The 26,465-nt window shown below is 39.3% G+C and overlaps 1 protein-coding gene across 1 annotated transcript in view; it reads right to left on the bottom strand.

Annotated features, from left to right (window-relative positions):
• Positions 1 to 26,465, bottom strand: part of LOC126204421 (uncharacterized) — a 270,652-nt gene that overhangs the window by 170,747 nt on the left and 73,440 nt on the right. The window contains exons 3-4 of the mRNA XM_049938808.1: positions 16,886 to 17,055; positions 2,097 to 2,257 (exon numbers count right to left, since the gene is read on the bottom strand). Of these exons, the coding sequence (XP_049794765.1) occupies positions 2,097 to 2,257; positions 16,886 to 17,055 (331 nt within the window). The remainder of the gene's footprint in view (positions 1 to 2,096; positions 2,258 to 16,885; positions 17,056 to 26,465) is intronic.

Here is a 26,465-nt window from a genome sequence, read left to right as displayed (position 1 = left end):
GAGCTGTGTTCCACGTAGAGAGCTGTCACTGAGTTTCTTTTAACAGAAAATCAGAGCATCATGAATATTCATATGTCTACAGAGTCCTGGTAGTGAACAAATGCATGATGAGTCATCGAGCGATGCATCTGTCATCATCGCAACGAGGTTGCCAAAACCTGTCTGATCTCCCGTTTTCCAGCTGGCCACACACTGCTGTGGCTCCTGCAATACTGGAACATGTGGATACTCTTGTTTGAGGTGATCAATGGATCACAGTCAAACATCTCACTATTCAACTGGATGATGGGGAGGTTACTGAGGCAGCAAGACATTGGCTCCAGTCTCAACCAGTAGAGTGGTAGGTGCAGGCATACAGGCTCTCCCAGTAAGGTGGCATAAGACCACTGTGCTGAACTGACATTAAACCTGAGTAAAAAACATCCTGCTTTCAGAAAAAAATGTGTTGCATTACTTACTGAATGATCCTTGCACCTTACTTTACAGGAATATTCGTCCTGCAACAGACATTTATCTGTCAGGTTGAAATTTTGAGAGAACGAGGCCTCCATCCCAGATTTTCCACTGCTTAAATCTCAATTAATAAATATTTCTTCAAACAAAATATTTTTATACAAAATGTCACTACCATGGTATCAGACCAAATGTAAGTTATGTCATACTTTAAATAACAATAACTGCAGAAATACATCTTTTAAAATAATTTGGCATTTCTGGTCACTATGGTATATAGACAAGAAAAAAAATAGTGTTTATGTTATGAGTGTTAGCAGAGCAAGTCAATCTGTTCCACTTTACTAGCTTTCCATCTTGCAGAGCAGTGACAGCAAAAATGAAGGTGCAATGCTGAGTTGAGAGTCATACCCAGATAGAGCAGTCAATGAGAACATTGCACAAGCAATGTTTCAGGTTTGAGTCATAATCTGTCACACAGTTATAAGATCAGCAATTTTCACTACAGCACACATTCCACTGTGGAGCAAAAGATCTCTTTTACTTAGCCTTTTCTGCATGACACCCCTTGCTCTGGGAATATTCCTTTTAGAAGATATGCAGATGAGCTTCTGTGATGTTTGGAAAGTAGGGAGATAGGTACTTCCAGAACTGAATCTATAAGAGTACATTATGAGTCATGCCTGGAAGCTCAGGTAGTAATACCATTGTCCCCAAATGGCAAGGATCCCAGTTTTGAGTTCCAGTATAGCATGCAGTTGTAATCTGCAATGATGTTCATACTTTTGATTTATTTAATAATTTTGGTAAGGTGGGATGTTTCCATTTTGCTGTCATCACTGAAAGCATCTCCAGATGTGACAGGATATTTAATGATGGTACAATGAAATATCCTTTGTTAATAATCTGTTGGTCAGCTCTATTAATGCTGCTGAGAGCAAAAGAAAGCAATAGTTATATGGCATTGTTGGGTGGGAGACTCTGAGGGATAGGTTCAGCAGCCTAATGGGACATGGTATTCTTCTTTCAGGCACAATGACCCCTTTTGATATGGTGTATGAAATTTGTATCTTAAGTATATCTGTTGAGTATTGATGACTGTTGTCTGTATGTAATGTGGTGTTATGTGTGGGTTGTATGATGAGAGAAGGTAGAGAGTGAAACCTGGTATCAGCACACGGCCTGCCCTCTTGAGTAGCACAAGTGGATAGCTGGGCTTACTGCCCCCATCCAATGGGCACAATGGTGTCACATGCCTCAACAAGTTACCTGCAAGCCAGCCACCACTGCAGAGCTATGTATTAGCAACACTGGACACAGGTAGGTGAAAGCAATATTCATGATACTGATGGCTGTGATAATTCCTGTAACAATTTTCAGGCACTCCATTTGTTGCAAATATAACTAAAAAACTGATTTCCATATGTCATATTCTTATCTCAGTTTTGTGTGTTTCTGTTGATATAATTAAAAGTACCATGTTAATTTGTGTAAACTTTTAGTTCCAATGGAATATTTTCTACTAATAATAACTGACTAATATTAGTCAATATTTCATTACACTCCTTGCGTGTATATTATCCATTAAATGTGTTACATGAGCAACATTTTATCTTTGTATCTTTTATAACATTCATCCTCACCTATACATATTCATCACCATTCCAGGAGAGCAGTAGCCACACTGAGTACCACTGAAAGCAGCTAGAGTCTTCTGTACTTTGTGGTGCCCAATCTTCTGATTGCCTATTCCTTCAACAGTTGTTATTTCACATCCATGGCATGCAAATACTGGGAACAGGCACTGAAAATTGATTAAAAATGTTTAGGGGGTTTGTGTTTCTTGTTAACAAAGTAAACTTTCCAAGATCATATTACAATATCATATAATTTATTAACTGACTGTATGATAGTATGGGGAGACACTCAACTTTTGTAATTTATCCATGTTCATTTTTGCTATAAATAATAATAATAATAAAGGAACCCAATAATCAAAGAATGAAGACAACATATAGTAGTGAAATCTGTGATAATCATATCCCAACAACACAAATGTTTAAAATCAGGAGACTGTATATTTTTAATAATCAGTATTAAGGACACTAGTTAACTTTTAAAAAGTAAATGTAAATAACAAATGGAGACACTAACAGGAGTCAAGCATACATGTTTTTGTCACTGACGGAATCAGTGAACGCAAAGACACATTCATATGCGATAATACCAGAGATAAGTATGAGCGGTTTACTGTTTCTGCAGCTGTATATCTGTCTTCAAGAACCATAAGGCAAATTAAGACCAAAAATAAAAAAAATGGACTGTTTAGTTGCAAAAATCTTGTAATCGTTATATGAAAATCAGGAAAAATGCAAAAGAACAATTTTCAACATTTCGTTTTATATGTATTCCTAGCAGCTGCAAAAACTAATTCATTGCTTTGTTGGATTCATGGTCTGGACATAACGACACCTCTCTTTTTGTGGAGGATGAGGAAAAAATTAATAGATGTAACGTGGATTCCACATGGAACTACCAGTGCAATTCAACCTCTAATTACAGAATTATTTTGACAGTGGAAAGCATTTTTCAGAAAATTATCAGACAACATAATTTCTGATACCTCTTTCTCATTTTAGGTTTATTAGTGGAACAGTAATCTTAGGTTCCTGTAATTTGTGCATTCTTCTGTCCTTTCTCTCTGTTTTTCTTGGGTGCTGCAAGAACAATGGAAACAGACTGGAGGAACTTTGAAACCTACAACTTCCATTTTAAAATATTCAGTAACAATTATGGCTGCTATTTATAATGCCAGTGCTTTATATTGTGCTTTAGTGGCCTCCATTTTGTTTTTTCCTGCAATACAATGAAATATTGAAAATCTTTAGTCTTAGGGGAAAGGTGTTACAACATCAGGACCAGCATGTTATTGTAGGTCCTTCAATGGCTGGTTCATGGCTTTGGGAATAAAGAGCTTGACAACAATAAGAAGTGTTTCCCTCTTAAATTTACACTGATACATTAACTGTAAGTGTGGGCAGTTCAGTGCAAGAGAATCCAAGATGGAATGATGACAATATCATGAAAAGGATTGGTTACTACTCATCATATAGTGGAAACAATGAGTCATAGACAGGCTAAATGAGTAAACTTTCACACATGCACATGTGACCCCCCCCCCCCCCCCCACACACACATATTCACACAAATGCAACTCTCACACACGTGACCACTGTCTCTGGCTGCCAAGGGCAGGTTGACTGGCCTTGGCATCCAGAGACAATAGTCATATGTGTGAAAGCTGCATTTTGAGAGTTCCATGTGTGTGTGTGTGTGTGTTGCCTTCTTCAGGAGAAGCTATCTGGCCAAAAGCGTATTCATTTAGCGGTCTTTTTGCTGTGCCTGTCAGTGACTCATCGTTTTCACTATAAGGTGAGAGGTAGAGCAACAGTCTATCCTTTTCGTACTACTTACACTGGTTACTACATGGCTCTGACTAATATCTTTATTTCAACATAAAGTACATATTCTGTATCTTTAATTTATTGTATCCTTCTGTCCTCAGCATAAATTGGACTCTGTCCAGTCAGTACTAGATCTTAGCCTAAATAGTTGATATGTTCTAGTCAGTACTTGAGGTACTCTGTCACACATTCTTCTACATCCACAACTACATTTATACTCTGCAAAGTCATCTGTGACATCAAAGACTGCTATGATTTTATTTTCTCTGGTAGCAATTTTTATCAGAGTTACATGTGCAAAAATTGAACTGTTGATATGAAGTTATTCAAAAAATGTATGTACAGTCTGGCGTCTTCTGTCATCGTCCAGTGCCGTGACATGCTCGGGTGTTTGAAAGTACAGTGCTGCGAAACTTTCCCGCTGGACGCCAGAGACGCTGTACACAAGCAACATTTGTTCTGTGTTTTATTCTTTGATTGCTGATTTCTGTTTCCACATTCTACTCTGTGGTGAAACTTTGAATCCAAGTATGTCAGATATGGAATAATTTACCGTACTGAACTTTTCTCACGCATTCACACGAGTTATTGGTTGCAGTGTAATATTGTCTGTTCCAACAACAGGGTTTTGTAAGTAAATTATTCCATCAAGCTGAGACAAGCCTACTTCTCTCATTCAGCCTACAAGCACACGCAGATGTTAAACCGTCGATCGCGGTAATTCGAACCGGTACCGACAATGTGGTGACCCCGATATGATCTCCTGCATGCACGCTGAACTTACGAGAAGTTCTTGCAAGAAATTGAGATGGCAAATCCACCAGAGCTGACAAATACTTCTGTGGTGTGTCTAGTGGTGCGACTACCTCCCTTCTGGCTGCACAATCCATCCCTGTGGTTTGCGCAAGTCGAAGCAAATTTTTCCTACGAGCGTATCACGGTCGACGCCATGAAATTTGCGCTGGTGGTCAGCCAACTAGATCACCAGTACGCCGTTGAGGTTCAAGACATCACAACTAACATGCTGGGAACGAACAGCTATGACCAATTGAAAGCAGAACTAATTCGGCGTGTGTCCGCTTTGCAAGAAGAACAAATCCGGCAGGTGCTTACCCAAGAGGACATCGGTGATAAGAAACCTTCACAGTATCTACATCATCTGCGGAGTAAAGTAGATGCAGGTACAGTCCCGGACAGCTTACTGCACACAATCTGGAGCAGCCGGTTACTACCACCAGTGAAGGCAATCCTGGTGTCACAGACTGACGCGTCTTTAGATGCAGTGGCCGATTTAGACGATAAGATGCAAGAGGCAATGACGCCGTCAATAGTTAACTCCACCACTGAGGCATGCACCTGTGTGCCGAAAACTGTCACACACACAGATTATGATGTTCTCGCCAACAACGTGAACTTATTATCACGGCAAATCAGTGAGCTGTTACACTACCGTGTCACGGACAACAGGAGCCTACATCGATTCCGTCGGCGCTCATGCAGCTGATCATTGACAGTCTCGACTATGACAGGGACAGAACAAACAGTCTGTTTGTACCATCACAAGTTTGGCAAAGCAAGCACGTAAGTGTATAACACCCTGTGCCTACCCAAACAGCAGCGGCAATCAGAAGTGAGCGCCTCCTCCGGTTGCTGTCTGACATCCAGGCACCTGTTTGTGAGTGACCGACGTTCTACCTGGAAGTACTTAGTAGACACGGGTTCCAGTCTGTCAATCTTTCCTCGAACCATGCTACATCAGAAGCGATCGTCTACGCCCATTTGCCTCACTGCTGCTAATAACTCCCGGATTATGACATATGGCACGATGTGCTTGGAACTCGACCTTGGTTTGCAGCGTGCTTTTGTGTGGGGCTTCACTGTTGCGGACATCGCTGAACCAATCATCAGAGCCAACTTCCTCACCCACTACAACCTGCTGCCTGACATAAGGAACTTTCGCCTGGTCGACAACACCACCGGCCTGACAACTTCCGGATTTCATCGAGATGCCACTGCCCATACTGCCAACGTAATTCAGGTAGTGGATGGCGAGTACGTGGAGCTGCTGCTAGGATTTCCAGCCCTGATGCGACCACCCGGTGCACCTAAGGAGGTAAGACATGATACCGTCCATTATATTGAGACTACTGAAGGACCCCCTACGTCTTGTAGGCCGCGACGTTTAGCCCCAGATCGTCTCAAAATAGCAAAGGCAGAATTTGAGTGTAATTTGTGCGAAGATGTAATCTGGCCTTACAACAGCCCTTGATCCTCACCATTACATCTAGTGCCAAAGAAGGAGGGTGCATGGGGACCGTGCGGCGATTATAGAGCCCTGAACGCCCGGACAATACTCGATCGTTATCCCATACCCTTGTTGTGCGATTACAATTACGCATTGAGTGGTTCAGTAGTGTTCACTGTGTTAGATTGTGCAAAGGCCTACACACAGATACATGTAGCCAAACTTGACATTCCAAAGACAGCCATCATCACTCCTTTTGGTTTGTTCAAGAGCATATTCATGACTTTTGGACTGAGGAATGCCGCACAGACATGGCAATGCTTCATAGATTCTGTGCTACAGGGTTTACCCTTTGTGTTTGCATACTTGGATGACATTTTAGTTTTTTAGACGTCACCTGAGGAACATCGCCACCATCTAATCGAAGTATTCAAGTGATTGGAACACTACGGAATCATGCTCAATACCTCAAAATGTGTCTTTGGTCAACCTGTAGTAGACTTTCTCAAACATAGAATTTCTGCGGCAGGATTGCTACCACTACCTGAGAAGGTGGAAGCCATTTCGCACATTCTGAGACCCACTACAGCCAAGGAAATACAGTGTTTCCTCGGGATGTTAAATTTTTACCACCGCCATTTTGCCACACTCTGCTGAGCTACAGGAACCTTTAGTCGCAGTGCTAACTGGTTCGAAAGCCAAGGGTAATGCGCCCATAACTTGGACTCATGAAATGACTGTCACATTTGAAGCGGCCAAGAAAAGCATCACCAATTCAGCCCTGCTGGCACATCCAGATCCTACCGCCATGTTAGCACTGGTAGCTGATGCTAGCCAGACCGCAGTCAGCGCTGTGTTGCAGCAACAATGTAGTGACATGTGGCAGCCACTCGCATTTTTTTCACACAAGTTGACAACCTCACAAAGACTTTGGAGCACATATGACAGAGAATCTGTCAAGTACTTCATACCGCAACTAGAAGTATGTGACTTTGTTATCTTTACAGATCACAAGCCACTAAGATATGCATTCCGTCAGAACAACATGAACTGTTCCCCCAGAGAACACAACCAGCTTGTGTTTATTTCTCAGTTTACCACTGATATACGTCATGTGTCTGGGATCGACAATGTAGTGGCCAATTGTTTGTCCAGAGTCAGCAGCGTCACCAATACGATCGATTACACCAAACTCACTGCAGCACAGCAAGCTGATGCGGAATTACAAGCGATTTTGTCAAATGGTGAATCAGTGCTGGACCTGCAGCTGGTAGACATTCCTGGAAGCGACATAAAGCTATATTGTGACATGTCCACATCGAAGCTGAGACCCTTCATACCTCTGGAATTTCGGAAGGATGCTTCCCATTCGCTGCACAATGTCACCCAGGAATCCAAGCTATGACTCACTTAGTTACAATGCATTACGTGTGGCCTGGAATGCAAACGGACTGTCGCAAATGGGCGACATGCTGCTTGAAATGCCAGGGTAGCAAGATAAACCGTGACATCCACTCACCAGTAGGAAGCTTTCCAATCATGACAGCATGATTCACGTATGTCCACCTTGACATTGTTGGCCCACTGTCATCATCCAATGGTCATTGTTACGTACTTACGATGATTGATCAGTACACTCGATGGCCAGAAGCTGTATCAGTGGACAATGTTATGGCAGAAACTATCTCATTCACCTTAATCACACACTGGGTGTCACATTTTGGTTGCCCGCTGCACATTACGACGGACAGGGGACAACAGTTCGAGTCAGATTTGTTTCGAGAGTTGACAAAATTTTGTGGCACACTTCACCACCGGATGACGAGCTACCACCCTGCCAGCAATGGTTTAATAGAGTGATGGCACCGTACCCTAAAAGCTGCCCTAATGTGTCATGACACCGCATGTACCAAAGCGCTTCCTGTGGTATTGCTTGGACTCTGAAGCACATTCAAGCCAGACCTGGATGTTTCTACAGCCAAATTGGTTTATGGCGAAGCATTATGCCTGCCTGGAGAATTCTTGGCTACCGACGATCTGCCAAACCCTATGGGTGACCAGCCCGAATTTCTCTGCCAACTGCGACAACATGTGGCTCGCCTCCATCCGCCGCAACATCACCGACATGGGACTCCTGCCACGTTTGTCCATCATGACCTATCATCCTGCACACACGTCATGTTACAAACAGAAGGTATTAAACCCTCGCTCCAACCACTATATTCCAGCCCACACTGTGGCGTAAATAGAGGAAGCAAGACCTTGGACATCTTGATCAATGGGAAACTGACTACAGTCTCCATTGACCACGTGAAACCAGCGTACGTCTTTCCGGAAGCAACAATGGCTGACCTACCACAACTTCCGCCTCACTCAGCAATCACTCCGTCAACGTCGTCGCCAACGCAGCCTGGGGGCAACCATTGGCCCACCACCATGCACCTCAAGATATGGACAACATGTCAATTTTCCAGCACACTATTTGGAATGATGCTCCGCTTCCACCATGGGGGCTGATGTGGCATCTTCTGTCATTGTCCAGCACCGTGACATGCTCGGGTGTTTGAAAGTACAGTGCTGCAAAACTTTCCCGCTGGACGCCTGAGATGCTATACACAAGCAACATTTGTTCTGTGTTTTCTTCTTTGATTGTTGATTTCTGTTTCCACATTCTACTCCATGATGAAAGCGTAAATCCAAGTGTGTCAGATACGGAATAATTAACTGTACTGAACTTTTCTCACGCATTCACACGAGTTATCAGTTGCAGTGTAATATTGTCTGTTCCGACCACAGGGTTTCATAAGTAAATTATTCCATCAAGCTGAGACAAGTCTACTTCTCTTATTCAGCCTACAAGCACATGCAGATGTTAAACCGTCGACCGTGATAATTCAAACCGGTACCGACATACAGTTTAAGCCAGGTTTTTACCAGAGCGAAGAAGCTAACAAGCATGAGCAAAAGAGAATTCTGTCTGGTGTACCTGGTAGGCCTCTTGCAGGTCTTTCAACTGGATGCCACTGCAGCTAGTTATGTGTCCCTAACCTGTGTCCCTAACCTTCCCCAGTTACCTAATCAGAAAATGGAGTCCTGCGATTTAACATGCAATCTGAACTTACATGGCCACTCCATCTGTGAGAAGTGAATGTTTGGTTAAAAATCATGCAGAAAAAATTATGGTTTGAATGGGATTTGATCCCACACTCTCTGGATAATAAAGCATGTGCTTTGCCACTAGACCATTTTTGTTCTAGGGAAAAAAAATAATAATATGACCATACAATGTAAACTTTCACGGCCGGTATTGACTTCACTTAAAACTTCCGGGCTGATAGGCCGTGGTCGAAGTATAAAACTGTCTCCTAACGTTTCGTCTCCGACTGCGGGAGACATCATCGGAGGTAAAACGGCAAACTGCGAAGAGGACTCGAGGAGGCGTTGATTATATAGGCAGTACAGAGGGCGCCACTGTCGATCACGTGGTGTCGGCTATGAGATTGTCTCTGGTAATGCCAACATTCTCGATTGAAAGTAATCGATTGTCACGCTTGCGGTGCAACGCTGACATCCAAATTTTATCCAGTTTAACACCTTCGTCTTTCCTGTTAAAATTATTACGATGTTTATCAATCTCGATAGCCTCTCTATACAAGCGTGCATAATAATGCGAGGTTTTTGATATGATGCTCGTCTCGCTGAATTTTATTTAGGAGACAGTTTTATACTTCGACCACGGCCTATCAGCCCGGAAGTTTTAAGTGAAATAATATGACCGTTAGACTTACACATATAGTGGATACGCTAGCCATGTCCCCTCTTGAGATGATGCTCAATGTCAGTAATTAGTGTTCTGTTTCTAAATTTCCCCTCAATGTTAATGAGAAGCCAGGAAAAATGGCAGCCAACGTACAAGGAAAATTTTGGACCAGTGCTAAGGAGAGATGGAGATGCAATTCTGTGCAAAGTGCTTGATATCCATGCATGTCATGGTTCCATACAAACTGAGACACTGTGTCATTCTGCATAACCCATCAAGAACAATGCCCTCACCATGCAAAATAATCCTCTCTGAATAGCAAAGTTTTGCATTGTGGCTCTTAACAGGATAGAGTTGTATCCTGTATGCTGGATATTAGCTCCAAAAACTAAAAACTAATAACACAGCATTCATAGGCAATGTTTGCTACCTCACATTGTCTTTGGCTCCCTCTAGTATAAATGATTCTATTAATATACAAGTGAGTGATAGTGAATTTTCTGCAAGTGCTCGTTCACATGTGTTTTCTTCCAATCACTCCTTTGAAAACCAGGCTTTAGGTCCTTAAAATTGGTGTCTGTGAACTCCATATAACTCCCTGCATGACTGATTTGCTGAGTCGCATGCCAGGCAAGCAAGGCTGTACAAACCACTGTTGTAAGCTGTTCTTTGCACACCAAAAATGTGTAACTTCCACATTTTTTACAAAATACTTAAAATTTTGGCAGTGTGTTTCTTTCATTGTCTTATTCCTGTGTAAAAAATTTCAGGGTAGGTTTCAATATGTCTTATTGGACCAAACCCTTGTCAGTACATCATATATGACTGCTTTCGAATACCATTCTTTATGGAACCAGAGCTGAGAAGTAGTTAAGAAATTCTGCTTGAAAATTTGGTTAGTATAATTTTATTCAATAATCTTTGAAAATATTAAGTAGAGCAAAATGAGCCTGAAATCAGATATAATTTGATTACCATAATTTATGGAGACTGCTGTTACTGCTGTACATATACATGTGCAAGAAGAATCTACATCTACATCTACACCTGTTGCACCAGTTATTAGGGCTTCTTTCCATTCCATTCATGTATCAGCATGGAGTGCAGAAAGAATGATTGCTTGAATGCCTCTGTGTGTGCTGTAATTAATGTAGTGTCCACGCAATCCCTACGTGAGCATTATATAGGGAGTGGGAGTATATTTGTAGAGTCATCATTTAAAGCTGGTTCTTGAAACATTCTGAGTTAGTGTTTTCAGAATAGAAACGCTCTATTGGTTCTATAATAGGGGACATATATTTGTAACTGATGTCTGTCTGTGGTGCATCCATGATCTTATCAATTACAAGGGTCATTCAATAAGTAATGCCCCACAGTTTTTAAAAAAGTCATTAATATACATAGACAAATGTCCTTGTTGTTGCTTCAGATTTGATGTTTGTTCTGTGCACCAGTGAAGTTTTGAACCATTCTGGCAGATGGCAGAGCCATAGTGCAGTGTCAAAATGGCATCTACATATGACTCATGTTACAAGCAGCGTGCTGTTATTTAATTCTTTTGTGCAGAAAAAGAAATGGTGGTGAACATCCATAAATGTTTGTGTGGAGTGTATGGTGATTCTGCAGTTGTTAGGAGTAGATTTGGGCAATGGGTAAAGAAAGTTACAGCCTTAAGAAATGCAGAAACAAAGCTCCATGATAAGCCACTGCCATGATAAGTCACAGCCACTGCTCTAGACATGCTAAATCCTGTAGATGCCATTATTTATGCTGACTGGTGGATCACAACTCAACAATTATCTCTACAAGTGTCAGTCATCATTCGAAATGCATCTGCAATGATTGAGACTCTCGGATATTTAAAGAGGTGCTCATGATGGGTTCCATGAATGCTCACAGAAGACCACAAGATTCAAAAAAGGGCCATTTCAACTGAATTGTTGGAGCATTTTGTGATCAATGGAAAGGCCTTTCTGTCATGGATCATTATGGGGTATGAAAGCAGGGTGCACCACTTTGTGCCATTCACCACAAAAGAAGAAATTCAGGACAACCCCCTCTGCTGGAAAAGTCATGGTGGCATTCTTCTGGGATTGTGATGGTGTCACTCTCATGGATGTGATGCCAATAGGGTCAACCATCAATTCAGAGGCATACGTGAAGACTCTGAATAAACTCAAGAACCATTTCTGACCTGTTCAATTGGACAGCAGAAATCTTGCTCCAACACGAGAATGCATGTCCACACAAAAGTCTGAGAACCCTGGAACAAATTGAGTTGGATATCACTGCCTCATCCAACCTAGTCCAGACCTGGCATCCTTGGACTTCCATTGCTTTGAGCCTCTTAAAGATTCTCTACAGGGAACACACTTTGAAGATGACGAGAGTATCAGTCATGCAGTGAAAACACAGCTGCGCCTACAGGATAAGAGCTTTTACCAGCAGGGAATACATGCTCTTGCATAAGTTGGCATAAAGCCACAGAATTTGATGGAGACTAAATAGAAAAATAGGACATGGACAAGAGATGTTGATGTATATTGTCACCAAATTCTCACTCTTAACAATAAATGTATTCTGAGAAAAAAATTTTAGGGCATTACTTATTGAACGAAACCTCATATATCAACATGTCATCATTTCAGCCACAGTTGTTTCTTGGGAACTTTATTCATGTGAGAAAGAGACACATGTAACAACACAGGGCCTTTACTAGCTTTTGAATTACCACTCTTTGTCTTATATAAATGTGCACTCTCAAACATAGAATCACACAGACACCCAATTGCTCACAGTCATGGCCACTATGAGACCATTTATTCATTCACTCACTCACTGTGTTTCACAAATTTGATCATGAAGGAGAGTCTTCGAGAATGTGGAATGAGCCAAATTATACATTAACTGCCAGAAATACCCACTGCAGGTTACTTTAGTCAAGTGTGCTAACAGCCTTTTATGACTAGTGCCGATCTCCTCAGATTGGTATTTATGGGATTTAATTTGTTTACACATGGAAAGCAACTACTTTGTCAAGATTCTTCTGTTCTTTCTCTCTGCCTTTAAGGGTCTGCAAGTGCAATGGAAGCAGACTGGAAGAACATTGTAACTTACAACATTCATTTTAAAATATTCAGTATCAATGAGGGTGGCTGTTTATAATGCCAGTGATTTATATTCTGCTTTACTGACCTCAATTTTGTTTTTTCCTGCAATATATGAAATACTGAAAATCTTTAGTCTTAGGGGAAAGGTGTTACAAGATCAGGAACAGCATGTTATAGTAGGTCCTTCAATGGCTGTTTGATGGCTTGTGGAGTATAGAGCTTGACAACAATAAAAAGGGTTTCCCTCTTAAATTTATACTGATATATTAACTGTAAGTGTGGGCAGTTCAAAGCAAGAGACTCCATTGCAAGATAGAATAATGACAATATCATGAAAAGCATTGGTTGCATTTTCAGAGTTGCATTTTCATGTGTGTGTGTGTGTGTGTGTCAGTGTGTGTACATGTGTGTGCTGCCTTCTTCAGGGAAAGGCTTTCTGGCCAAAAGCTTATTCATTTAGCAGTCTTTTTGTTGTGCCTGTCAGTGGCTTATCGTTTTCACTATAAGGTGAGAGGTAGAGCAGCAATCTATCCTTTTCTTACTACTTATGCTGGTTACTACATGGCTCTGACTAATATCTTTACTTCAACATAAAGTACACATTCTGTATCTTTAATTTGTTGTATCCTTCTGCCTTCAGCATAGATTGGACCTTATACAGTCAGACTAGATCTTAGCCTAAATAGTTGATATGTACCAGTCAGTACTTGGGGTGCTCTGTCACACAGTCTTCTACATCTATATCTACATTTATACTCTGCAAACCACTGTGAAGTGCACAGCAGAGGGTATATTCCATTGTATCAGTTATTAGGGCTTCCTCTCATCCGATTCATGTATGTAAGGCAGAAGGAATGATTGTATAAATGCCTTCGAGCATGCAGTAATTAATCTTATCTTAATGATCTGTACATGACTGATTTTACACATAATATGTGCAGGTATAACACGGTCAGATGTTTTGCACTTGAGAAAATCTCAGTAGATCCTAAATAAATTATAAATGTGCTCATGTAGAACTGCTAAACAGAATGCAAAATTAGGGTAGATACACTTTCCTGAAGTAGCCATTCATATTTCTTATTATATTCTGCACTTCAATAGTTATTTTCATCCAATTTGTAGCTCAACTAACTTCAGATTTATGAACTCTTTCATGAACTGACTTCATTGTTAAACTTCATTCCTGCAATGGTAATGGAGTAATTACCAAGTGTTTTTGAGTTCAGAAATTTGACAATGATGGAAGGGAATTTTTGGTGCTCTAGATCTCTGTCTTTATCACCTCACAGAAACATTTAAAGATTAGTGTTGTTAAAGTGATTATACACAGCAGGTTTCCACCCAAACTATTAAAAAGGTCTTCACAAAATGCACACACATGCACTTGCTCACCCACACAATAAAACTTGAAGTTGGTTGGTTCTTAAGACTTTAGACAAAACTGACAGATGTCAACAGGCTGGACTGAAACTATAACAGGTACGAATGCTGGAAGATCACTAAACTAGAATTGAATGACTCAGCCATTTCACCACATTAAAATCTCAAATGTGAAAAGTATAACCTGACATTCAGAAAATACATAAACTTTTAAAATGCACACCACACTTGTCATCAGGTAAAATAGATGACCCATCTCTGACTTCAGTTTACAGCCGCTCTCTTGTCACATTGCAAATCTGTGTAGTATTGAAATAAGTATCCCAGGAGCACTAAAAACATGAGGGTCCACTTGATGAAGTAACACTAATGCATCACAGAACAATCCCAGTAGCCAATTTTGATACCAGGTTAACTCCAAATTCAAGCACTCTATTAAATAACATTTTTGTCAACTAAGAGAAAGTTGGCAGTATCATTATTAGTGAAATATTAAGTGGGCTCATTGACCATGATGGTCAGAGTACTACTATTGAAAATATGATTATTTGCTCCACTGAAAAATTGTGACCATCTATTGTGAAAGAGATATCAGTACCAAATACAACTTGTTCTGATTCCAAAGGTGATAAAAATTTCTTGTAAAGAAAAATGAGTATTTTACCTTACATTAAAAAATCCAGGTAACCCTACCCATTTAAATCATTGCAAAAAGTGTTGTAGAACATTAAGGAAAATAATCAACAATCAAAAGGTTCATATTTTAGCTCCAAAATCAACCAATGGTGTAATAAAATCAGAGCAATCTGAGATACAAAGAGTGAGGCAGAGTCCAACTGTGCCAGTAAAAAGAAAGACATTGTTTTAAATATTGATGATAAACATGTTAGAAACCAAGTGATAATTGCTAAAATATTCATTGCTGCTCCATAAATATGCTACAATGGCTCCTTATAAGGTGCATAATTAATTCTGAAACAATTTTCTCAATCCTGAAAGTGGGGTAAGTGTATACTCCATTACTGGAAATGAAGTAAAGACAACTGCTGCCTCCTTAAAAATCAAAGGATCTTTAGAAGCAGATAGAATTTCAAACAAATGTCTAAAGCCTGTTCAGGTCAATTATGCAAAGTTTTAGACCACATATTTCATGCTTCTATGAATTTACTATTGTACCTCATGTGTCAATCCTTGTGCTGTGCCTATCTTGATGTCTTTTTCTTTCATTTAGTTTCTGTTTACTTTCCAGTTTTATGTCTTTGTTTTCTCTGCAATTGTTTTTGTAAATTAACTGTAATGGATGACTGATGAGTGCCTATACACCATAATTTTGGGTTTGTGTTATCATCTATGAAGGGAAGGGAGAGGGAAAGGGAGAGGGCGAAGGCCAGTGCCATCACATAGCCTTTCAAATAGTACGAAGGAGCCCCTAAGCCTAACATCCCCATCCAGCACATGGGTCACCATCAACAGTAGCACATGCCCTCACTTCATGAGATACTGTGGAGAGGTTTGGAATTTAATCCAGAACATTGGCACACATACTGTTGACGAGAAACCACCACTTATCCTCCTCTTGCTCGTGAAATATTGGCAGTAAAAATTTTACACCACCAGGAATTAAATCAGCATACCACCTAGCAAAGTCTTGAAAGATAGTTAAGTCTCTGTGCTGTTACAAGTGTCTATGTGCAGCACATCAGTTAGTTTTAGATGACTGCTTTTCCACATTTTTCTTTATACATTTTTGTGTGTTAACATGTATGTGCATATTATAAGAGAGAGAGACAACTAGTATTTACTTGAATCTGAAACACATTCTACTGACAAATAAGACATATCAGAACCATTCTCTGTTTTAGTACATTTCCTGTCTACAAACATGTATTGTGCTCCCTTTCAGGTACTTGGCTCTCAAAATTTAGCTGTCTCCATCTCACTAAAAGTATTTAGGTTATCATTCCCGTTCTCACTTTCTTTACTTCACCAGCTGCTTTACCTGTTCCTGTCTAACAATGAGATCTAAGAGACTTTTACTTATTTTATCTAATCTACATTTCTGATCTTCATTCTGTGCCTTTCTTTACAATTAACTATTTTTTTTTTTTTTTTTTAGTTACAACTGATCAGGTTTAAGTGCATATTTTCACATTCAGTGTTTCCATCAGTTCCATGGTTCTTCCTGTCTAAGCAATTTATCAGTAGATGCACTTTTTCCTAGTATATTGTTATCCTGAGCATCTGACTTTTACAACTAATATTTGTAAGCAAACATTGGCATATGGAAGCACTAAATCTCCAAATTTGACAGTTATCTTGTTACAGGTTAAAAAATAATAATTTTTAATAATGCAGAAAACTCATAAATTTCCATCAGTCACATGCATAGGGAAAAAAAAATAGAAATTTTCTGTCTTACTTTCAAGAGAATAGAAAACACAATCCTTTTTGAACACTGACTAAAGCTTACCGAATTAACTGCAAAAGACTGTTTTTTCTTTGTGACAGGGTGAAGAGCAGTGATCATGACAATGCAAGCACCACAGCCTCCCTCATAGCACATATACTTTGTTCCTTTAAGACTGGCATGATCACGAATGAAAGAATTAAGAGATGTGGTGGCTGGAAGGCTGCTGTCAGCTGTAAAACCAGGAGATTATAATCACTATTTACGTTAAGTAAACAGCACACTGTTAAAATGAGGGCATAATTTAAAGAAATTATAGACACCCTGACTATTAATATGTTGTATCCGAATTATCACCGTGCTTCAGGATTGATATAAATTTTATTACCAATCTTAGGCATGAACTGTATAAAGAGACACAAAATAAAGTCTAGGAACAATAACAAAATTCAAGAAATAAAGGAACTATCAACTGGTTCTGTTCCAGAGAATGAAAGCCAACTTGCACTGTTCAGTTTGATGGGGAGGTGATAGGGACTATTTTCTCTACAGTTGTTGATGCTGTCTAAAACAGTGCTCAGGTGCTCTTCTTGCAACACCAAGTTTGGGTACACCAATATATCATCAAAATACATGAAAAAAACACTGCAGTCCATTTGCACCTAATCAGTAAACAGCAGCCATGTCTGCATCAAATTCTTCAAGCTAAACAGCATTTGCATGTACTCAAATAAACTGAATGGTGTTATTGCTGTCTGCCATATATCCTTTCCCATAACTTGAATTGGATGGTATTTATTCTTGCAGTGAGTTACATTAAATATTGTCACTCCTGCTAGAACACCGGTAAAATCCCTAGTGTTAGGTGCTGGGTAGTGGTCTGGCACTGTGCAAACATTTACCACATGACAGTTGCCACAGTCTCCAGCCACCATCTTTCTTTTTACCATGTTCAGTGGTGATGCCAATTGGCATTGACCTGAAGTTGTATAAATGTGGCACAGTGCACCATGCAACACCTTTTGCATATGCACCATGCTGCTGACACTTTCACCAGTTATCACAAAACTGTGTGTGTAACTCATGGTCTGATTTTTTTCACATCCTGGCATATCTGTGATGGCTTCTCCATCCTTCCTCATTTGTGCACCACTGATATTTCCTTTATTCTTATCTGACACAAAAAACTGACATCTTGTATGGACTCTGCCACCTCCACTACTACAAAGGTTCATCAGTAACTCTGCTCGAAGCTTAAATCTAACCCCATTTCACACTTTCTGTATGTCACTATTAGTGACTTATTCACTGCCATGAGATGCATTTGTGAGGTTGTGGTTGCAGTTTTTCCATCGCTGGCTGACAGTGCACCTGATGCTGAATCAAATGGGTAGTAGCACCCAAATGTCTTGTCTTTAATGTGGAAAGTGTTTGAAGAGGCAGGTAAGCTTGACAAGTTACTTGCCATGCCAGTTCCCTTCCTGTGCTCACCTATTTGCTGAAGGTATTCCTGTTGTTTTTTAATGACTGCCACACCTACAGCTGGCTGCTGTTGCCATTTGGCTGTTTGCATAGTTTTATGCATCTTATTGCTCTGTTGCTGAACCATCAGTGACACCAGCAAATCTGCTCCTGGCAGCTCTGTTGTTGCTTGTTCCTCACCGAGGTAAGTTGCTCTTGTTTTGCAATAACACTGACATCCTCCTCTACAGCACATCAGATTGCTCTGTAAGCTCATATAGTTGCTAAGTAATATCCATGTGCTGGCCCTTCTGTATTGCTGTGGTCTGTTAATGTGTGCAACCATCTGTGACAATAGTCATGTTTGCTACATGTGTACTGTAGAATGTTGCATGAACTTTGTCTGCCAATGTTATCAACATATGGACATTGTCTTTATCACAGGTCCCCTTGACTGCCTCAGCAGCTGCACTAGCCATATGCATTGCTGTGTTGCATCTGGTAACTCCTCTTCTCCACTGCCTACAGCAACTGTCCTGCCAGCTGATGCATTTATTGCCACTGCAACACTCATGTCTTTGCACATCTGCACATCTTTGCCCATCATGGCAAAGACAACACTTAGGTATTGATGACTTCTTGTTTGTATTAACCTGAATATCTTTTATGAACATTGTACCATAGAGCATCACTTATTATTTTACAGGAATGACCTGCCATCTAGGAGCAGCAAATTTGGCTATCAGTGGGCCAAGTGGATAGGACATGTTTGAAACATGTGTTTGAGGCAATGGGATATCCAATAAGGAGCTTTGGGAGCATTCTCAGAATGCCACTCTATTTCCGTAGTAAACTGTTAGTATGCATAATTTATTGTTGTCTTCTTCCCATGTAATCCATAGGAAAGAGTAATTATGTAGTGTGGATTAATACAATGACCGCCTGTGAAGTGTAGTGTTCTTTTTATATTGCTGTGAATATGTAATGAAAGGAAGTACAATCTAAATTCTAATCCCAACATTAGTACAAGCCTTTGCAATCAGATAACAAATGGAAAATTAAGTATAATATGATAACCTGATAGGATGATCACATCAACAATATCTTCTGTCACAACTTAGGGAGAGACAGCAAAAGATATGGATTTCAGTATAAGACATTGATAAAAGTGCAATAAATGTATGAACCACTTCTCCATCTCAGGTGATGTAAATTTCATGCACTATGATGGTATAACGATACAGCCTTCCCCAAAACTCTAATGGAATGTCTGATACCACCTTTTTTTTTTACATGCATCCGGATAATTATCTAATTTAGTGCTTCCTAAGGTCTTGTATGTGTGTATTTATATATATCATTCTGTCAAGTTTGTTAAAACACTTGGTATTCATTCTGAAAGCATATAGAAAGTTCTGGAAAAACATATATTATCATAATTGTCAGTGGATTGTTGTCATTAACAAACTTATGTACAGGTTAAAAATCAAAAACCTAGTTGAGAAGTTGAATTAACAGATATTTAGTATGTTGTTGTTGTTGTGGTCTTCAGTCCTGAGACTGGTTTGATGCAGCTCTCCATGCTACTTATCCTGTGCAAGCTTCTTCATCTCCCAGTACCTACTGCAACCTACATCCTTCTGAATCTGCTTAGTGTATTGATCTCTTGGTCTCCCTCTACGATTTTTACCCTCCACGCTGCCCTCCAATGCTAAATTTGTGATCCCTTGATGCCTCAAAACATGTCCTACCAACCGATCCCTTCTTCTAGTCAAGTTGAGCCACAAACTTCTCTTCTCCCCAATCCTATTCAATACCTCCTCATTAGTTACGTGATCTACCCACCTTATCTTCAGCATTCTTCTGTAGCACCACATTTCGAAAGCTTCTATTCTCTTCTTGTCCGAACTGGTTATCGTCCATGTTTCACTTCCATACATGGCTACACTCCATACAAATACTTTCAGAAACGACTTCCTGACACTTAAATCTATACTCGATGTTAACAAATTTCTCTTCTTCAGAAACGATTTCCTTGCCATTGCCAATCTACATTTTATATCCTCTCTACTTCGACCATCATCAGTTATTTTACTCCCTAAATAGCAAAACTCCTTTACTACTTTAAGTGTCTCATTTCCTAATCTAATCCCCTCAGCATCACCCGATTTAATTTGACTACATTCCATTATCCTCGTTTTGCTTTTGTTGATGTTCATCTTATATCCTCCTTTCAAGATACTGTCCATTCCGTTCAACTGCTCTTCCAAGTCCTTTGCTGTCTCTGACAGAATTACAATGTCATCGGCGAACCTCAAAGTTTTTACTTCTTCTCCATGAATTTTAATACCTACTCCGAATTTTTCTTTTGTTTCCTTTACTGCTTGCTCAATATACAGATTGAATAACATCGGGGAGAGGCTACAACCCTGTCTCACTCCTTTCCCAACCACTACTTCCCTTTCATGCCCCTCGACTCTTATAACTGCCATCTGGTTTCTGTACAAATTGTAAATAGCCTTTCGCTCCCTGTATTTTACCCCTGCCACCTTCAGAATTTGGAAGAGAGTATTCCAGTTAACGTTGTCAAAAGCTTTCTCCAAGTCTACAAACGCTAGAAACATAGGTTTGCCTTTTCTTAATCTTTCTTCTAAGATAAGTCGTAAGGTTAGTATTGCCTCACATGTTCCGACATTTCTACGGAATCCAAACTGATCTTCCCCGAGGTCCGCTTCTACCAGTTTTTCCATTCGTCTGTAAAGAATTCGTGTTAGTATTTTGCAGCTGTGACTTATTAAACTGATAGTTCGGTAATTTTCACATCTGTCAACACCTGCTTTCTTTGGTATTGGAATTATTATATTCTTCTTGAAGTCTGTGGGTATTTCGCCTGTCTCATACATCTTGCTCACCAGATGGTAGAGTTTTGTCATGACTGGCTCTCCCAAGGCCATCAGTAGTTCTAATGGAATGTTGTCTACTCCCGGGGCCTTGTTTCGACTCAGGTCTTTCAGTGCTCTGTCAAACTCGTCACACAGTATCTTATCTCCCATTTCATCTTCATCTACATCCTCTTCCATTTCCATTATACTGTCCTCAAGTACATCGCCCTTGTATAAACCCTCTATATACTCCTTCCACCTTTCTGCCTTCCCTTCTTTGCTTAGAACTGGGTTGCCATCTGAGCTCTTGATATTCATACAAGTGGTTCTCTTCTCTCCAAAGGTCTCTTTAATTTTCCTGTAGGCAGTATCTATCTTACCCCTAGTGAGACAAGCCTCTACATCCTTACATTTGTCCTCTAGCCATCCCTGCTTAGCCATTTTGCACTTTCTGTCGATCTCATTTTTGAGACGTTTGTATTCCCTTTCGCCTGCTTCATTTACTGCATTTTTATATTTTCTCCTTTCATCAATTAAATTCAATATTTCTTCTGTTACCCAAGGATTTCTATTAGCCCTCGTCTTTTTACCTACTTGATCCTCTGCTGCCTTCACTACTTCATCCCTCAGAGCTACCCATTCTTCTTCTACTGTATTTCTTTCCCCCATTCCTGTCAATTGTTCCCTTATGCTCTCCCTGAAACTCTCTACAACCTCTGGTTCTTTCAGTTTATCCAGGTCCCATCTCCTTAAATTCCCATCTTTTTGCAGTTTCTTCAGTTTCAATCTGCAGTTCATAACCAATAGATTGTGGTCAGAATCCACATCTGCCCCTGGAAATGTCTTACAATTTAAAACCTGGTTCCTAAATCTTTTGTCAGTCAAAGAGATCAGTGAAGTATGTCAGTCAGTGCTTTGTTAACGTGACGAGTATGCAGATCAGTTGTCAATAAATTTTGTGAATTGGAAATTATTATTTTCATCCATCAAATGAACTCCTGGCCAAGTTCAGTTAATTCAAGTAAAGTTCAAGAATATAGCATCGTTACAAATGGTGGAGTTGAGCTGGGATCAATGTTTGAAATGTGGAAATATGTTTAACAAGTGACTGTTTCAGGTAATGTAAGACGAATGCCAAGCATAAATTGTCTTGAAAAATTTTGTGTTATGGATGCACAGAATGAATGGATGTTGCTGCATGGGAAGAGTGGGTGAGGATAAAAAAGGACCAAACTTTCAGACAGCACCATCAGCCATCAGATGATTAACAGTTTAATTTCTTAATTATTGTTTTTGTGAAAGTGGCAAACATTTTTGTGGGAAGTTTTATATTTTATGATAACTGTGGCTAATGAAGTCTATGTAAAAATGAGTGAGATAAAAGGTGTTAGTAGTGAATCTGTAGAAAACACTTCGGACCTAGGAGCAAGTAGCAGTGAACTATCACCCAGTAGCAATGAAAGTATATTTCAAAGCTTTGGTGGAGAGGGCTCCAGTGAAAACTTCACCATGAGTACTCCAATTGCACAGGGAAGAGTAGGCAGAGATGATTTGTTAATGTTATTAATGCAGCATATGAAAGAAGCAAAGGAACAGACGGGTCAGATTAGGCAAGAGGTGAAGGAACAGATGGGACAGATTAGGCTAGAAGTGACGGAACAGGTGGGACAGATTATTCAGGATCTTGGTCAGCAAAGCCAACAGTTGAGTCAGCAATTAAGTGAAAATACTAATCAGATAAGGGAAATCCAGGAGGGCTCGGCAACACTAAAAATTGCTGTTGAGACAGGGCAGGGTGAACTTAATACTCGTGTAGGAGCAGTAGAAGGAAGGTTGGAGATATTAGAAACTAACTTCACACAAGAGTCATCCAAAAATGAAGAGAGATTCGAAAAATTAGATAAACATGTAGAAGTAGAAAATTCTAAACTGAAAGTAGAGGTTGTCTTGACTAGGAGAATTTTAGAAGAAAAAGTAGAATCTTACAAAAGGAACTCTGAGTCAAAACTTACAGACATTACAAATCAAATAGTATTGTAGAACTGAAGTGTTATCAAAAAAATAGATTTTTGTAAAAATAATGTTGTAGATTTAAGGAAGAAAGTTGTAGGAAATTTTGTTAGCAATATTAATTGTGTATGGGGTGACATACCTTTAAAATGCTTCCCAGGAGATGGAAAATTGCATCCTGTTGATTTTTTACAGGATTGTCAAGATGATTTTAGTAATGACATGACAGACGATGTTAAGATTAAATTTGTTAAGCGATTTTTGGACGGAGAAGCAATCTCGTGGGCCAATCAGATGTTAATTCTACCATGTCATATGATGAATTTGAGAGAAAGTTTTTAAATAAGTTTTGATCAGAATCTGAGCAAGCTAGGATTAAAAGTGAGTTTTTGAATGGTCAAATGTATAGGGAAGGTGATGGTAGCTTGAAGTATTTTTGTGAAAACCAATTGAGGAAATTAGTACACCTAGACAAACCTTTTGACAAACTAATTAAAATAGATGTCTTAGGAAGAATACCGAAAAGAGTAGAGTGCGAGTTGATTTATGGACTAGATGACTATAGATCAGTTCTTGAGATATGTAGATAAGTTGGATAGAGCCTCTGAAAGAAATGAGAGGTTAAGTAATGGAAGATTTGGCAATCAACCATTGGTGGTGAGGAGGGGGCGGATTTGCATGGAATCAGAGCAGGAATCAAGGCACGAATGATAATGAAAATCAGAATAATAATAGTGGTTACAAAAGAAGTGATAACAGATGGATCAACCATAGTAATGGGAATGGAAACAGAGGACATGACAACAGGGAGAAACCTTGGGAGAATAGTAACAGGCTATTAGATAATCACCAACCCAGACAAGGCAATTTAAACTGACAGATGCCTCATTCAGAGCTATCAAAATCAGGCTAAACACCACCGGTCTAGAAAAATCAAAAATAATTACATAAGACAGAGTAATTGAAGATATTGGAATGGTAATGACAGAAATAATGTAAGATGAGCACATCAGATTAGCAAATTATAGTTTGACAGTAAAATCTGGGAAAGTATGAATGAAAGTGTTGAAGATAGAAGTAATAGCATCTGTGAGAAAGTTGAAGAGGTTCCATTACAGGAGGAAACTATCTCAAGTCTATATAATCAATGTGGCAAAGAATTTTGCGAAGAAAATGTTGGTTGTGATAATAATCCTGATGAGTTTGGATTAAGTAAATTAATGGAGGAAGAATCTATCACCACTGAGCACTTAAGTGATGATGCTTGTACTGGTGTTCTTGTCAACAATTCTGATTATCATTGTAAAGATGCTGTAGAAGTGCCTAGCATTGGAGATGACAGCATGTGTGATGACGTTGATAGTGAAAGTGACAGTAGTAATGATGAATGGGAGGAAGAATTAGACGGTATGGTGTATATGGAGGTTAAAGAAGATTTAATTAATGGTGAAGAAGATGATGTCAGAAGTATTTGTGAAGAATATGAGAACCAGATTGTACCAATGGAAACTGGGTAGGTATCATCAGATAAGGAACATGTGGACAGACATTATAATTTAGATGTGATGCTAGAAACTTTATGGGTTACTTGCAGGGGTTATAGTGACAGTGACAGATTAAAAAGAGTCATCAAGATTATTTGTGAAGAACTGGATTCCAGCTGGGAAGGTAGAACAAATCAGCAGGTTTACAGTGAGATCAGTTCTAGGAAAAGTAGACAGTGTATAAAAGAGAGTCATGACATCAAGCAGTTTTAAGAGAGATTGGCAGACACACTCAGTTTGAGAAAACACATGAACAGGAGTCAGATTTTATCATACAGCCTCCATTTAAACAGTGTTTAACAGAAAGTAATCAGAAACTGCCAGTTCATCTTCGCCAAAGCAGTTACAATCCCATTAGTATGCAGTATCTGTTATCTTTATTACACCAGAACATTCCAGGACTTAGAAATAAAGTTGATGAACTACTCATTTGTATCGATGAAATGAATTCATCTAACCAAATTGACATAATCTGCCTCTCTGAACATCAAGTGACCACTGATATAGATATGTTAGACATTTCAGGATTTAAGCTAGCTTCCTACTTCTGCAGAGTAGATATGGATGGAGGAGGAGTTGCCACATTCATCGAAAACTGTCATAAATTCAAGAACATTGACATTAATAAATTCTGTTTAGAGCAGCATCTAGAAGCATGTGCAACAGAAGTAGAGTTCCATAACAGATCCTACATAATAGTAACTATTTACCGAGCGACTGCAGGAAATTATAATCTATTCTTAGATCATCTAGAAGCTCTTTTGCGTTATTTAACAGGAAGAAACAAAGAAATTTTGATTGCTGGTGACTTTAATACAGATTTTCTAATGCAATCTTCCAATAAACATTCACTGCAGTTAGTAATGTTGTCTTTCAATCTAACTCACACTGTAAACTTTCCAACTAGGATCACTAAATCCTCAAGGACAGCCATTGATAACATTTTTATAGACAAATCAAAGGAACAAAAGCATATCATAAAACCTGTTATAAATGGACTATCAGATCATGACATGCAGCTCCTTGTTTTAGATGTAAATTCTAAGCAGATTACCAAGACTGCTAAATCTGAGTACAGGAGAGTAGTCAATCAACCAAAAATTGAGTGTTTTAGAAAACTGCTCAAAGATATGAACTGGAAAGATGTTTATAGTGCTCATGACATGAATGAAAAATATAACACATTCATGAACATTGTCAGTACCATGTTCAAAAACTGTTTTCCTCTGAAAGTTACTCAAATTAAACAGAAGTCTATAATAAAACCTTGGATTACACAAGGAATAAAGATTTCCTGTAAGACAAAAAGGAAAATGTATCTGTCGACCAAGAATAGCTCCAATGCTGGTGATTTATCTAAATACAAGGAATACTGTAAAACATTTAAAAAAGTAATTCAGACGTCTAAACAAATGCACTACGAGAAGAAGATAGCAATGTCAGGGAACAAAATAAAAACAATATGGGATATAGTGAAAGAGCAGACTGGCAGAACCAGAAAGGAACAGGAGCAAATAGCACTAAGGGTAGATGACACATTAGTAACTGATGGGCATAGTGTGGCAAATCTATTTAACAAGTACTTTATATCTGTTACTGATAGAATGGGACTTTCAGGATCAGTAAATAATGCCCTTGAATATCTGAAACTAGCCTTCACAAATAGCTTCAAGGACATGAATATATCACTCACTTCATCAAAAGAAATATCGTCCATAATAAAATCTTCAAAAACAAAACATTCTA

The sequence above is a fragment of the Schistocerca nitens genome, chromosome 9 (genome assembly GCF_023898315.1).
Source record: "Schistocerca nitens isolate TAMUIC-IGC-003100 chromosome 9, iqSchNite1.1, whole genome shotgun sequence".
In the NCBI taxonomy this organism is placed as follows: domain Eukaryota; kingdom Metazoa; phylum Arthropoda; class Insecta; order Orthoptera; family Acrididae; genus Schistocerca; species Schistocerca nitens.
This window is presented reverse-complemented; position numbering and strand designations above follow the sequence as displayed.